Source organism: Saimiri boliviensis, chromosome 5 (assembly GCF_048565385.1).
Source record: "Saimiri boliviensis isolate mSaiBol1 chromosome 5, mSaiBol1.pri, whole genome shotgun sequence".
NCBI classification, from domain to species: domain Eukaryota; kingdom Metazoa; phylum Chordata; class Mammalia; order Primates; family Cebidae; genus Saimiri; species Saimiri boliviensis.
In genome coordinates, this window is record NC_133453.1 from 134,414,960 (window position 1) to 134,429,391 (window position 14,432).

The 14,432-nt window shown below is 52.4% G+C and overlaps 1 protein-coding gene across 4 annotated transcripts in view; it reads left to right on the forward strand.

Annotated features, from left to right (window-relative positions):
- The window catches only part of ZNF710 (zinc finger protein 710), an 88,101-nt gene that overhangs the window by 65,322 nt on the left and 8,347 nt on the right, over positions 1–14,432 (forward strand). For 3 of the 4 annotated variants that reach the window (XM_039480022.2, XM_074400014.1, XM_074400015.1), the window contains exons 2-4: positions 4,284–5,768; positions 12,064–12,255; positions 13,536–13,710. In XM_039480022.2, coding sequence (XP_039335956.1) covers positions 4,311–5,768; positions 12,064–12,255; positions 13,536–13,710 — 1,825 coding nt within the window. In that variant the 5' untranslated portion in view covers positions 4,284–4,310. The remainder of the gene's footprint in view (positions 1–4,283; positions 5,769–12,063; positions 12,256–13,535; positions 13,711–14,432) is intronic. The other variant, XM_074400016.1, reaches the window with a different exon arrangement.

Here is a 14,432-nt window from a genome sequence, read left to right on the forward strand (position 1 = left end):
CTGGCACACAGGTGACACACACCTGGCAAGCTCTCTTCCTGCCCTGGACGGCCCGTGCCAGGACATATACAGAAAGGCTTAGCCTGGGAGGTGGTAACAGAGCAGGTGAGGAGATACCAGTCAAAATGCCGGTCCAAAAGGAGGAAGAGCAGCGCGATGTCGGGCTCCCCACTCCTCATTTCCGTGTGTGATAGGCAGGCAGAACACACATGCGAAACGCAGGTGAATTACATTCCCTGCTCAGCTGAGCCCCTTCCACATACACGCAGGCGCGCACACGCACAGAGCCTGCCTGGCGGCCCCGGTGAACAACACAGCATGGACGCAGGGCCTGGCCCCGTGAGCCCCACGGAGTGAACTCTTACAGGATGGTGTGTGTTCTACCCAGCCAAGTGTCCAGGAAGAAAGCAGGGACTCCACTGCCCAGGTGGGCAGTGGCCCAATGAAGACTCCCAATAGATGGAAAGACCCTGGTTCCTCCAGCTTGGCGAGGGCTCTGCACCAGCCAGCCAGGAAGCAGTTTGCCCAGGCCCTGCCAATGTCCCCCTCCTGGCCCCTGGTGACCCAGGACAGCTCCTGAGAACTGAGGAGGCCGGGCTCAGATGTGACCTCCTCCACATGCAGGAGCACAGATGGGGTCCCCCTGTGGGACCAGACAGGCCTGGCTGCAGACCCGGCTCTCCCTCCATCAATGAGGGGCATGAGGTGGGGAGCACACTACCCGCCTCTGCCCCGGGGTGTTTCTAGTATTCAGTGGCCCACTGGGGACCTGGCGAGTCTCTGTAATGAGAAGCTCTGTCTCTTCTACGGAGTCCGTGGTCAGTCGCTGGCACCTCTCTGTACCCCTACCCTGCCCCCACTTCGGCACAAACCCTCAAGAGGACAGACTCTGTGCTAGCCGCTTTCCACAGCCAAGCCCAGGCTCCTGACACTGACGCACCTTCCAAGTCCAAACTACCTGTTCCTGTGGGAGGGGTTTGCTTCTGGTGTCCTGGTGTGACTATAAGGAGTGGCCCCTGGTAGAAGGGGGCCGGTGTGGACGGTCAGCTCCATGTTTACGCTCGCTGTGGGGACCCACACTTGAGCTCCCACGAGCGGTCGTTGGCTGACGTTTTTGCCCCCTCCTCTAAAGCAGTGTTAGCTGTTTCCTTGTGCCCACGTCCTTGAGGCTAGGCGGAGAGGCTGATGCCTGGTGTTGGGCTGTAGGGGAAAGGGGAGGGGAGGAAACTAACTACATGGACATCCTCATCTCACTGTCCCGTGAGTCAGGAGCCCCCACAGAGACGAGAAGCACCTGAGGTCACACGGCTAGTAGACGGCAGAGCCTGGATTGAACTCAGCATCCGGGCCCCAGGGGGAAGCACTGGCTTTGCCATTCACGCTCAGTTCCTCCTTTTCTCTAGTCCTGCCTTTGGGGAAGTTTGCAGAAACTGCTGAACACATCATTTACCCAAACCCCACAACGCCGCTGGGTGCTGCGTCAGACAGACGGCGGCGACAGGAGGCAGCCACGCTCCCCAGCCTGCTCCCTGAACCTGACAACGGCTGGAGGGCGCTGGGGGTGGCTGTGGTGGGCCTCGAGGGGGCAGGACCCTTGCTGTCTCCAAGCACAAGCCCTGGCCGGTAGCAGGGACTGAGCAGCTATTTGTTGTACAAATGAACGAATGAGTTCTGTCTCTCGCAGTTGTTCTCACAATCACTTAAGATTTGCTGAATTTGGGGCCCAAGAATGGAAACATCTCTTGGCTCTGTGGCTTTTTTCAGAAAAGGCTTCCCCCAGAGATCTGGGCAGATAATAGTGGTTCCTCTTTTTGTTTTTTGTTTGTTTGTTTGTTTTTTGAGACGGAGTCCCACTGCAACGCCCAGACTGGAATGCAATGGCACAGTCTCAGCTCACTGCAACCTCCGCCTCGCCTCCCGGGTTCAAGTGATTCTCCTGCCTCAGCCTCCCAAGCAGCTGGGATTACAGGCACCTGCCACCACACCCGGCTAATTTTTGTATTTTTAGTAGAGACAGGGTTTCACCATATTGGCCAGGCTGGTCTCGAACTCCTGACCTCAAGTAATCCACCCTCCTTGGCCTCCCAAAGTGTATGAGCCACCACACCCAGGCAGAAGTGATTTTTAACAGTTGGTTAGGTCCTTATAATGAACCAATCTGCTTCACCTGTGTCAGGACCCGGGGCTCTCAACCCTTCCAGGGTAAATGTTTTCATCCTGGTTTCTCAGATGGGGAAACTGAGCGCCTTGGCGTGACTTTGCTTAGTCACTTGCAGGTGACTGAGCCGGGACTCGAGGTCCTCGCTGACTGCATTTCCCAGCAGCTGGACACTGGGCTGGGGCATGGTCTGGAAACAGGTTTAGTACCCCAGCCTATTCCAGATGCACCCTGACCCCCAGGCTGAGGTTTCCTTCCATCTGATCCCTTTCACGAGAGCCTCACTCTAAGCTTAATAGTTTAATCTTTGGTGTCCATTTCAAGGAGGCTAAATTCCTGTCTGGGGTATTTTTAGCCGTCCTCAGGAAGGGGAAGCTCCACTGGGCGCTGGGGGAGGGGACTCCTAGCCTGGAGCTGGTTTCCTGAGGAAGAGCTGCTGACCGTGTGCCTGACTGTTGCCCTGGGAGAAGCTGGTAGTTGGTCAGTTGGGAGCCCTGGGAGCAGAGCAGGCGAGGCAGGCGAGAGTCACCCCAATAATGCCATCCCACCTCCTCTGATGTGCCAGGTGCTGAACCGGGGGCAAGGGGTACAAGTCCGAGAGGAGGCTGCCACCCCCCCACGGGCACACTGCCTGGTGCGCTGCAGTCCTGGGAAGGCTGGAGAGGGCTCGAGGGCAGGCTGGGAGAGCTGGCAAGGCCCCAGAGCAGGTGGACCTCAAGCGATGCCTGGGAGGCTGCTGGGCGGAGCAAGGGTCAGTGGGATTCGCAAAAGGGCACCCCTGGTAGGAAGACTCTTGGGTGCACAGACTGGGCTCCACAGAGCAGGTGCTTGCTTATGTGGCTGGAGCCCCAGAGAGGGAAGAGGCCATGGGCTGGGGGTTTGTACCTGGGCAGGTGGGCACATTAGCACTATTTAGAAGGATGTGTTCGGGATAGGCACAGAGGCTCATGTCTATAATCCTAGCACTTTGGGAGGCTGGGGCAGAATGATCACTTGAGTGCTGGAGGTTGAGGCTGCAGTGAGCCATGATTGTGTCATAGTAGCCTGGGCAACAGAGCCAGACCCAATTTCTAAACAAAAAATAAAACACCTGTTACATGAGAGATAGGGTGTGAAGCTGGGAGCCGGTTTGAGCACTGAATTCAGATAGTGGTCTTGGACATGGTGGCTGTCAAGAAGCCCTTCTCTCCAGCCACAGCTGACATGGAACTCCAACGCAGAAATCGGATACAAGTGGTATTTTTTATCAGTATAAATTTAGATATTTAAATGTATAACATTTAGCTAATCAAGGAAAACAACCACCAGTTGTGATAGACGCAGATGTTTAGCATCGGGGCTGACAAGTGATAGCCAGTGTTTGAGCTCAGCCTCAGCACCTAATTTATTTTTTTATGTGTTAGAAGGTAGCACATACGACATTTGAGTAGGTGAGCCTTTTAAAATCAGTTTTTAAATAGTAGAATCTTTATTTTTTGTATTTTTCAATCCAATTTTTAAGGAATTCTTTTTCTTTTTCTTTTTGAGACAGTCTCATTCAGTTGCCCTTGTTGGAGTACAGTGGCTTGATCTCCGCTCACTGCAACCTCTGCCTCCTGGGTTCAAGCGATTCTCCTGCCTCGGCCTCCTGTAGCTAGGACTATAGGCGTGCAGTGCACCACCACACCCGGCTAATTTTGTATTTTTAGTAGAGACGGGATTTTACCATGTTGGCCAGGCTGGTCTTGAACTCTCGAACTCAGGTGATCTGCCTGCCTCAGCCTCCCAAAGTGCCACTGCACCCAGACTTTTTAAGGAATTCTTGAAGGAGCTGTAGAACACAGTTTGAGAACCACTGAGGAAATCCCACCTCCCTGTTGTACAGATGGGAAGACTGAGGTCAGCAAGGGGGCGGAGCTTACCCAGGATCCCCCAGGGAGGGGGATGAGCTGGTCAGATACACAGTGGGACTCAGTCATGGCTCCCTGTAATTAAAAGTGTGCCCTGTTCCCAAGGCAGGAGTAGAAAAGACTTCAAGGCCAGACACACCCAAAAACCGCCGAGCCCTGGTCCCTGCTGAATGTGCCTGCTGTCTGTCCGTGTGGCACTGAGCCAGCAATATTAACACTCATTTCTCCTCCCACAGCAATGCCCTCCTAGCTAGCGCCACGGGATGGAGGGCTTCATGGACTCAGGGACACAGACGGACGCCGTGGTGGTGCTGTCCTTGGCTCAGGCTGCCGTGCTTGGCCTGGTCTCCGAAAATGAGCTCTTTGGAGCAACCATAAGCGCCGAGGCCTTCTACCCAGACTTGGGGCCTGAGCTTTCTGGGGCAGCCATGGGAGAGCCCGGGCCACCAGGCCCTGACGTCTACCAGCTGGCCTGCAACGGGCGGGCCTTGGAGGAACCGGCGGAGGAGGAGGTGCTGGAGGTGGAGGCAGCCTTCGAGAAGCACACCCGGCGGAAGACGCGGCCCCCTGTGCGGCTGGTGCCCAAGGTTAAGTTTGAGAAGGTGGAGGAGGAGGAGCAGGAGGTCTATGAGGTTTCTGTGCCTGGTGACGACAAGGACGCAGGCCCAGAGGAAGCCCCCGCTGAGGCGGCCAGTGGCGGCTGTGAGGCCCTGGTGCAGAGCAGTGCCGTCAAGATGATCGACCTCAGCGCCTTTAGCCGCAAGCCCCGGACACTCCGGCACCTGCCCCGAACCCCGAGGCCGGAGCTGGACGTGGCTCCCTACGACCCTCACTTCCCTGCCCCAGCCCGGGATGGCTTCTCCGAGCCCAGCATGGCGCTGCCTGGGACAGAGGCCTTGCCCACAGAGTGTGGGTTCGAGCCACCCCACCTGGCCCCATTGAGCGACCCCGAGGCCCCCAGCATGGAGTCCCCAGAGGCCGTCAAGTCAGAACAGGGCTTCGTGTGGCAGGAGGCCAGCGAGTTCGAGGCCGACGCAGCGGGCTCGACGGCGGAACGCCACAAGAAGGCCCAGCTGGATCGGCTGGACATCAACGTGCAGATCGACGACTCCTACCTGGTGGAGGCAGGTGACCGCCAGAAGCGCTGGCAGTGCCGCATGTGTGAGAAGTCCTACACGTCCAAGTACAACCTGGTGACGCACATTCTGGGCCACAACGGCATCAAACCCCACTCGTGCCCACACTGCAGCAAGCTCTTTAAGCAGCCCAGCCACCTGCAGACGCACCTGCTCACGCACCAGGGCACCCGGCCCCACAAGTGCCAGGTCTGCCACAAGGCCTTCACGCAGACCAGCCACCTCAAGCGCCACATGCTGCTGCACTCGGAGGTCAAGCCCTACAGCTGCCACTTCTGCGGCCGTGGCTTCGCCTACCCCAGCGAGCTCAAGGCCCATGAAGTGAAGCACGAGAGTGGCCGCTGCCACGTCTGCGTCGAGTGCGGCCTGGACTTCTCCACCCTGACCCAGCTCAAGCGCCACCTGGCCTCCCACCAGGGCCCCACCCTCTACCAGTGCCTCGAGTGCGACAAGTCCTTCCACTACCGCAGCCAGCTGCAGAACCACATGCTCAAGCACCAGAACGTGCGGCCCTTCGTGTGCACTGAGTGCGGCATGGAGTTCAGCCAGATCCACCACCTCAAGCAGCACTCTCTCACCCACAAGGTAAGGCCACCCCGGGCGGGGGATCTGCCTGCTGCCTTGCCATGTTTTCATCTGGCAATTTCCAGAGTCCCATATGGAACCATTTAGGTGGCCTCCTTGTTTTATCATCACTACTTATTTTGAAGAGTATTAGAAAGAAATGCTATCTTATGGAAATGGGCTTTTTAAGTAGTAAAACTTTATGCATTCAAAAACATGTTTTTTGGGAGCCAGGCGAGGTGGCTCATGCCTGTAATCCCAGATCACAAGGCCAGGAGTTCAAGACCATACTGGCCAACTTGGTGAAACCCCATCTCTACTAAAAATACAAAAGTCGGCCGGGCGTGGTGGCTCAAGCCTGTAATCCCAGCACTTTGGGAGGCCCAGGCGGGTGGATCACAAGGTCAAGAGATCGAGACCATCCTGGTCAACATGGTAAAACCCCATCTCTACTAAAAAATCCAAAAAAATTAGCTGGGCATGGTGGCACGTGCCTGTAATCCCAGCTACTCAGGAGGCTGAGGCAGGAGAATTGCCTGAACCCGGGAGGCAGAGGTTGCGGTGAGCCAAGATCGCGCCATTGTACTCCAGCCTGGGTAACAAGCAAAACTCCGTCTCAAAAAAAAAAAAAAAAGCCGGGCACGGTGGCTCAAGCCTGTAATCCCAGCACTTTGGGAGGCCGAGGCAGGTGGATCACGAGGTCGAGAGTTCGAGACCATCCTGGTCGACATGGTGAAACCCCGTCTCTACTAAAAATACAAAAAATCAGCTGGGCATGGTGGCGTGTGCCTGTAATCCCAGCTGCTCGGGAGGCTGAGGCAGGAGAATTGCCTGAACCCAGGAGGCGGAGGTTGCGGTGAGCCGAGATGGTGCCATTGCACTCCAGCCTGGGTAACAAGAGCAAAACTCCGTCTCAAAAAAAAAAAAAAAAAAAAAATACAAAAGTCAGCCAGGCATGGTGGCGCGTGCCTGTAATCCCAGCTACTGGGGCGACTGAGGCAAGAGAATCGCTTGAAACTGGGAGGCAGAGGTTGTAGTGAGCCGAGATTGCACCACTTTACTCCAGCCTGGGCAAAAGAGCTAAACTCCGTCTCAAAAAACAAACAAACAAAAAGTTTTTGACTGGGCACGGTGGCTCACACTTGTAATCCCAGCACTTTGGGAGGCTGAGGCAGGCAGATTGCTTGAGTTCAGGAGCTCGAGACCAACCTGGGAAAAATAATGAGGCCCATCACTACAAAAAAATTTAAACATTAGCTGGGTGTAGTGGTGCACACCTCTGATCTCAGCTACTCGGGAGGCTGAGGCGGGAGGATCACCTGAGCCTTAGAGGCCAAGGTTGCAGTGAGCTGAGATCACAACACTGCACTTCAGCCTGGGCAACCAGACTGAGACCCTGTCTCAAAAAAATGTATAAATGTTGTTATTCGAGTCACGGCACCGAAGAAAAAACAAAACAAAACAAAAAACCATTGTTTTTGAATGAAATGTTTATGGAACCCCTGCGACCGAAGGAACAGTTTGAGAATCACTAAAGTGGCCTGCTCTCCCTGTTCTCTTAATGGGAGGACAGAGGCTAGAGGGAAGCCAGGAGGCAACAGGGAGGCGTCCTGACTCAGTGGGCAGAGGTACAGAGAGTGTCCTTTGTTCCTTGTCATTACAAAAGCAAATCCAAACCTGTGACTTCCCTTTAGGAGCAGGCTAAATATATTTAATTTTCAAAGGGGAGAAGATGTAAGGGAAAATATTCGTTATGGAAAAGTACAAGTCATTCTAGAATATGGCTAAACTAGGCACAGTGACTTGGGAGGGCAGAAAATCGAGCAGCACTTTCTAATCTACTGTGTCCCTAGACCCAACCTTGCCATGTTCTCCCCTGCCCTCCATTCCCTGCCTTCAGCCAGCATCACCTCCTCTGAGAGGCCCTCATAACTGGGCAGGTGGAATAAGGCCCCTCGGGTCTTACAGTCTCACTCCGGTACTCGGCTGCTCTGTGGTTTCCACCGAAATCCCACCAACTCTCCCTTCCAAACTGAATGTGCATAGAGCTTCCTCTCCCCATAACGGTGGTCTTTGAGTGATACTCCATGTTAAACTGTGACCCTGTCTCTCCCAATGGACACTCCAGGGAGTTGGGGAGCTGTAACATCCTGCCAGGCCTAGAAGCCAGCAATTGTAGGTTTCATTGCAGAGGGGCCTCCAGTCAACTGGTAGTAGCTGCCTAAATGTAATGGCTGGGCGTGGTGGCTCACACCTGTAATCCCAGCACTTTGGGAGGCTGAGGCAGGTGGATCACAAGGTCAGGAGTTCAAGACCAGGCTGACCAACGTGGTGAAACCCCATGTGTACTAAAAATGCAAAAATTAGGTGGGCATCAGGGCAGGAGCCTGTAATCCCAGCTATTCGGGAGGCTGAAGCAGGAGAATTGCTTGAACCCAGGAGGCAGAGGTTGCAGTGAGCTAGATCACACCACTGCACTCCAACCTGGGTGATGGAGCAAGACTCCATCTCAAAAAATAACAACAAAAGCCGGGCGCGGTGGCTCAAGCCTGTAATCCCAGCACTTTGGGAGGCCGAGGCGGGTGGATCACAAGGTAAAGAGATCGAGACCATCCTGGTCAACATGGTGAAACCCCGTCTCTACTAAAAATACAAAAAATTAGCTGGGCATGGTGGCGCGTGCCTGTAATCCCAGCTACTCAGGAGGCTGAGGCAGGAGAATTGCCTGAACCCAGGAGGCGGAGGTTGCGGTGAGCCGAGATCACGCCATTGCACTCCAGCCTGGGTAACAAGAGCGAAACTCCATCTCAAAAAAAAAAAAAAAATAACAACAAAAAAAGTAATGTCAACAAGGATTCTAGCCGGGCATGGAGCTGCACACCTGGAGTTCCAGCCACTCAGGAGGCTGAGGTGGGAGCATTGCCAAAACAGGAGTTTGAGGCTATAATCGCTCCTGTGAATAGCCACTGCACTCCAGCCTGGGCAACACCGCAAGACTTTTTTTTTTTTAAAGAAGGATTCTGGGCTAGACTCAATGGCTCGCACTTGTAATCCCAATCAATCACTTGAGCCCAGGAGTTTTGAGACCAGCCTGGCCAACATGATGAAAGCTTGTCTCTATTAAAAATATTTTTTAAAAATAGCTGGGTGTGGTGGTGTGCACCTGTAGTCCCAGCTACTAGGGAGGCTGAGGCACAAGAATTGCTTGAACCCGGGAGACAGAGGTTGCATTGAGCTGAGATCACACCACTCAACTCGAGCCGGAGTGACAGAGCAAGACTCTATCTCAAAAAATAATAATAATAATTAAAAATTTAGCCAGGCTCTCCCTTATTTTAAAAGATTGTGAACTACTTTTTTTTTTTTTTTTTAATTAAAGATGAGGTGTTGCTATATTGCCCAGACTGGAGTACAGTGGTTATTCACAGATGTGATTATCACACACTACAACCTTGAACCTGCTGGGCTCAAGCAGTTCTCCTGCCTCATTCTCCAGAGTAGCTGGGATACAAGTGTGTGACGCTTTTATAGTGTCTTTAAAGTGACTTAGAAGGGTTTTTCTTTTTGTTTTAAGGTGAAATTTACCTTGTTATTTCGAAAAGCAACTATGTTCATCATGAAATTTGGAGGCTAGATGTGGAAAGAATAACATCATCTGTGGGCTTGTCACTCAGAGAATCGCTAGTAACGTTTTTGAAATTGTAATAAAATATACATTTATTATATGTATATAATAAAATATACATAACAAGACGTACCATTTTAAACATTTTTAAGTGTATGGTTCAGTGACATTAGTACACTCACATTGTTATGCATCCATCATCACTGTCCATCGCTACAAGTTTTTAATCTTCCCAGACTTAAAACTCTATACCTAATAAACAGTAATGCCTGTTTCCTCTCCCCTCAAAAAAAAAAAAAAAAAAAAGTTTAGCCAGGCATGGTGGCACACACCTGTGGTCCAGCTACACATGAGGCTGAAGCAAGAGGATCCCTTGAGCCCAGGAGGTCAAGCCTGCAATGAGCTGTAATCACGCCCCTGCACTCCAGCCTGGACAACAGAGTGAGACCCTGTCTCCAAAAAAAAAAAAAAAAAAAAAAAAAAAGTTCTGAAACTGAATCTAGGCTTGGCAGTAAAACCCTGTGATTGATTGTTAATGTCTGCAAGGAGTGATTGTGCAGGGTGACCGCACACATGCTATCTATTTACCATCTTTCTCATCTACTAGGGGACTTAAAAATCCCAAGTCCAGGGCTGGATGTGGTGGCTCACGCCTGTAACCTCAGCACTTTGGGAAGCTGAGGAGGGCAGATCACTTGAGTCAGGAGTTCAAGACCAGCCTGGCCAATATGGTGAAACCCTGTCTCTACTAAAAATACAAAAATTAGCCGTGTGTGGTGGCATGTGCCTGTAATCTCAACTACTCAGGAGATTGAGGCAGGAGAATTGCTTGAACCTGGGAGGTAGAGGTCGCAGTGAGCCAAGATCGTACCACTGCACTCCAGCCCGGGCAACAGAATAAGACTCTGTCAAAAAAAAAAAATCCCAAGTCCACAGAGTGCTAATATTGTGAAGACAAGCCGAAAGCAAAAACCAAAGGCTATTAAAACTGAAAACGTCCCTATTACCAGCCTAAATATGTATAACGTGCACATTACATGCTTATAAAATAAACTCCTGACTGGCAGGGCCCCCTGGTGGTCATACGCAGCTGCAATGTGTCAGGAGGCTGTGCAAACCAAAACAGCCCCTGCTGCTAAGAGACACAGACAAGGGAACTGGTAAATTTTAACACAAAGCTTTATACCAGACAAGCAGTTAAGACAGCAGCTGTGGCCACAGACACATGTCTGTCCCATTGGGTTCCTACTAAATTAATAACTCATCAAAAAGGAAACAACTCCCAACTTTAAAAGAAAAAATCTATTTTTACTTTTTTTTCTCTCTGAGATAGAGTCTTGCTCTGTTGCCCAGGTTGGAGTGCAGTGGTGTGATCTCACCTCACTGCAACCTCTGCCTCCTGGGTTCAAACAATTCTCCTGCCTCACCCTCCTGAGTAGCTGGGATTACAGGCACATGCCATCACACCCAACTAATTTTTGTAATTTTTTTGTAGCGATGGGGTTTCACCATGTTGGTCAGCCTGGTCTTGAACTCCTGACCTCGTAATCTGCCCGCCTTGGCCTCTCAAAGTGCTGGGATTACAGGTGTGAGCCACCGCGCCCGGGCTTTTTTAAATTTTAGAGACCGGGTCTTACTATCTTGTCCACACTGGTCTTGAATTCCTGGCCTCAGATGATCTTCTCATCTCAGCCTCCCAAAATGCTGGGATTACAGGTGTGAGCCTCCACACCTGGCCCAGCTCCTAGCTTGTATCCTAACATTGCTCCACAGATCATAAATTGGACCCCTTTGCATACAGCATCCTGTCCTGCTCTCGGAGTGACCCCAAACCGTAGAAAAGCATGTTCATAGTCCAAACCAGTGGGTTTTCCCCTGGAATCCCTGTCTCCTGGGGGTGAATAACCCAAGTCCATCAATGATAAGAATCCTCTGCGGCTCAGTTGAGAATAAAAGTTCCTGGGTCCATCCCAGGCCCCACAAATTAGACCCTTCAGGGAGTGGCCTGCAAGCCTGCATGTTGGACAAGAACTAGAAGTGACTGTTACCACCAGGGAAGTCAGGAAAACACTGTTAAGAGGTCAGTGGGACTGGCTCCAGGGGATTCAGACCCTTCAAAATTCTACACAGACCTAAGTGCCATTTTTTGAGGGGTGTGCATAGCTTTAATCAGATTATCAAAACGGTCTGTGAACCAAAAGACCACCAAGAGACAGCACTGTGGATAAAAACATACACACGGCCTTGATCTGATGCAACAGTCCGCAGACAGCAGGTGGAGGCTGTGTCTTCACCATAGGCCCCTGCCGCCTAGTGCCGTGCTGGCTTGGAGCAGGTAAGTGGTTGCTGAATCAATGAATGTGCACACATTTGCATTGGTGCACTCGTCCAGGCCTTATGCACACACCCACCCTGGGGGCAGGAGACAGCAGGGATAGGCATCATTACAGTAAGGCACAGCCTATTTCTGTCTGTTGCTGAAAGGCTTCCTGGAGTCAGTGGCTCTGCCCCAACATTCTTTGGTGGTTTTTAAACAAGCGTTACCTATTTTGGAATATCCTCAAATGCAGACATTTCCCAGAAACTGTGCCTTTGTGATGCTATGGCCATGCACCTGCCTGCCTCCCCACCGTGGGTCCCTGCCAGTGGCTGTGCCCACAGTGTGGCCCTGACCGTCACCCCACCCCACAGGGCGTGAAGGAGTTCAAGTGCGAGGTGTGTGGCCGGGAGTTCACCCTGCAGGCGAACATGAAGCGGCACATGCTGATCCATACCAGCGTCCGGCCCTACCAGTGCCACATCTGCTTCAAGACCTTCGTGCAGAAGCAAACCCTCAAGACCCACATGATTGTACATTCGCCCGTGAAGCCATTCAAATGCAAGGTACCGGGCCGTCAGGCCCCAGGGTGGGACCTCCCCAGGGGTGGCTTGGAATCAGCAGCACTGCAGCAGCTGTGACCCATCGAACACCGGCCTGGCCAGGGCGGGCCAGAGGAGCCCCAGCTGGATGAAACTTGGCCTGGGCTTTGGGGGCTGGGACGGTGGGTGGGGATTTGTGAAAGTGCTAAAGTTGGGTTTTTCTGAGAGCTGGGGAGGGAGTGGAGGTCGTGGTGCAGCCACAGAGAAAGGATCCCAGCCTGGGGGCTTAGTGCAGCTAGATATCCAAGCCCTGGGTTTCTGAGGCTCAGAGAAAGGTGGGCAGATCCACAGAAGCAGTGACCAGCAGTGGATGGCTTATGTCTCGGAAAAGCATAGAGAGCACTGTCCATAAAGAATAGGATTCTGGCCGGGCGCGGTGGCTCAAGCCTGTAATCCCAGCACTTTGGGAGGCCGAGGCAGGTGGATCACGAGGTTGAGAGATCGAGACCATCCTGGTCAACATGGTGAAACCCCGTCTCTACCAAAAATACAAAAAATGAGCTGGGCATGGTGGCGCGTGCCTGTAATCCCAGCTACTTAGGAGGCTGAGGCAGGAGAATTGCCTGAACCCAGGAGGCGGAGGTTGCGGTGAGCCGAGATCGTGCCATTGCACTCCAGCCTGGGTAACGAGAGCGAAACTCCATCTCAAAAAAAAAAAAAAAAACAATAGGATTCTGGGCTGAGCGTCGTGGCACACGCCTGTAATCCCAGCATTTTGGGAGGCTGAGTTGGGTGGACCATTTGAGGGAAGGGGTTTGAGACCAGCCTGGCCAGCATGGTGAAACCCCATCTCTACAAAAAATACAAAAATTAGCCAGGCATGGTGGTCTGCGCCTGTAATCCCAGCTAATCTGGAGGCTGAGGCAGGAGAATCATGTGAACCTGGGAGGCAGAGGTTGCAGTGAGCCGAGATCTCACCACTGCATTCCAGCCCAGGCAACAGACTCTGTCTCAAAAAAAAAAAAAAAATTAGCCGGGCATGTGGGCAGATGCCTGTAGTCTCAGCTGCTTGGGAGGCTGAGGCAAAAGAATTGCTTAAACCCAGGAGGCAGAGGTTGCAGTGAGCCAAAATCATGCCACTGCACTCCAGCCTGAGTGACAGAGTGAGAGTCTGTCTCAAAAAAGAAAAAAAACAAAAAGAAAAGTAATAGGAGTCTGGTCGGGCCCTAGAGGTGGGAAGTGGGTGGGGCTCCAGGGAAAGCGGGCTGCCCCCAGGCTCAGGATACCGGGTGGATGTGTTGCAGGTGTGCGGGAAGTCCTTCAACCGCATGTACAACCTGCTGGGCCACATGCACCTGCACGCAGGCAGCAAGCCCTTCAAGTGCCCCTACTGCTCCAGCAAGTTTAACCTCAAGGGCAACCTGAGCCGGCACATGAAGGTCAAGCATGGCGTCATGGACATTGGCCTGGACAGCCAAGGTGGGTGGGCCACGCGCCGTGGACAGAACAGGAATGATACCAGGATGGTGCACTCGGGAACCTCCTGCCCGGTTAGAGGAGTGGGGAGGCTGGCCAAGGCCGAGACCTCAGTGGGGTGGGCTGAGGTCTGGAGGCGGGGGACCCTGGAGGGCCATGATGACGGTAACAATGGGATATGTCTTCTTCAAAGGACTTAAATGAGCTCACGTAAACAATATAATAAAAGTCATAACAGACATTTATTAAGTGCTACCTGTGTGCCAGGCCTTTATTAACTCATGTGATCCTCGAAATGAGGTTGGCTCTGTTATTATCCTCATTTTACAGATGTAGCAACGGAAGAACAGAGAAGTTAGGTAGCTCATGCAAGATGACAACTCAGCAGGAGGTGATAGACTCTTTATTTGGTACCGTGAGATCATATTTCAAATCAGTGGATGGGAAAGAAAGTTAAAAGGGGGAAAAATCGCAGCTGGAAAGATAAGGGAGAACCAGGTGAGGTCTCAACTCCAAGTTCACCGTGGAAGGCCCTAGGGACATGCAGAGGGAAGATCTGAGCTTCCCAGCAACCAAGGCAAAAAGTGTACATCAATCAGTCCCACTTCACAAGTGCCTGCCACAGACTAGAACCTACGTACTCCTGAAAGGGCCAGATGGGCCTGACATTAAGATCTGGGAGACATTTTGGGAGAGAATCCTATGCCTCAGCAGTTCGTAGAAGT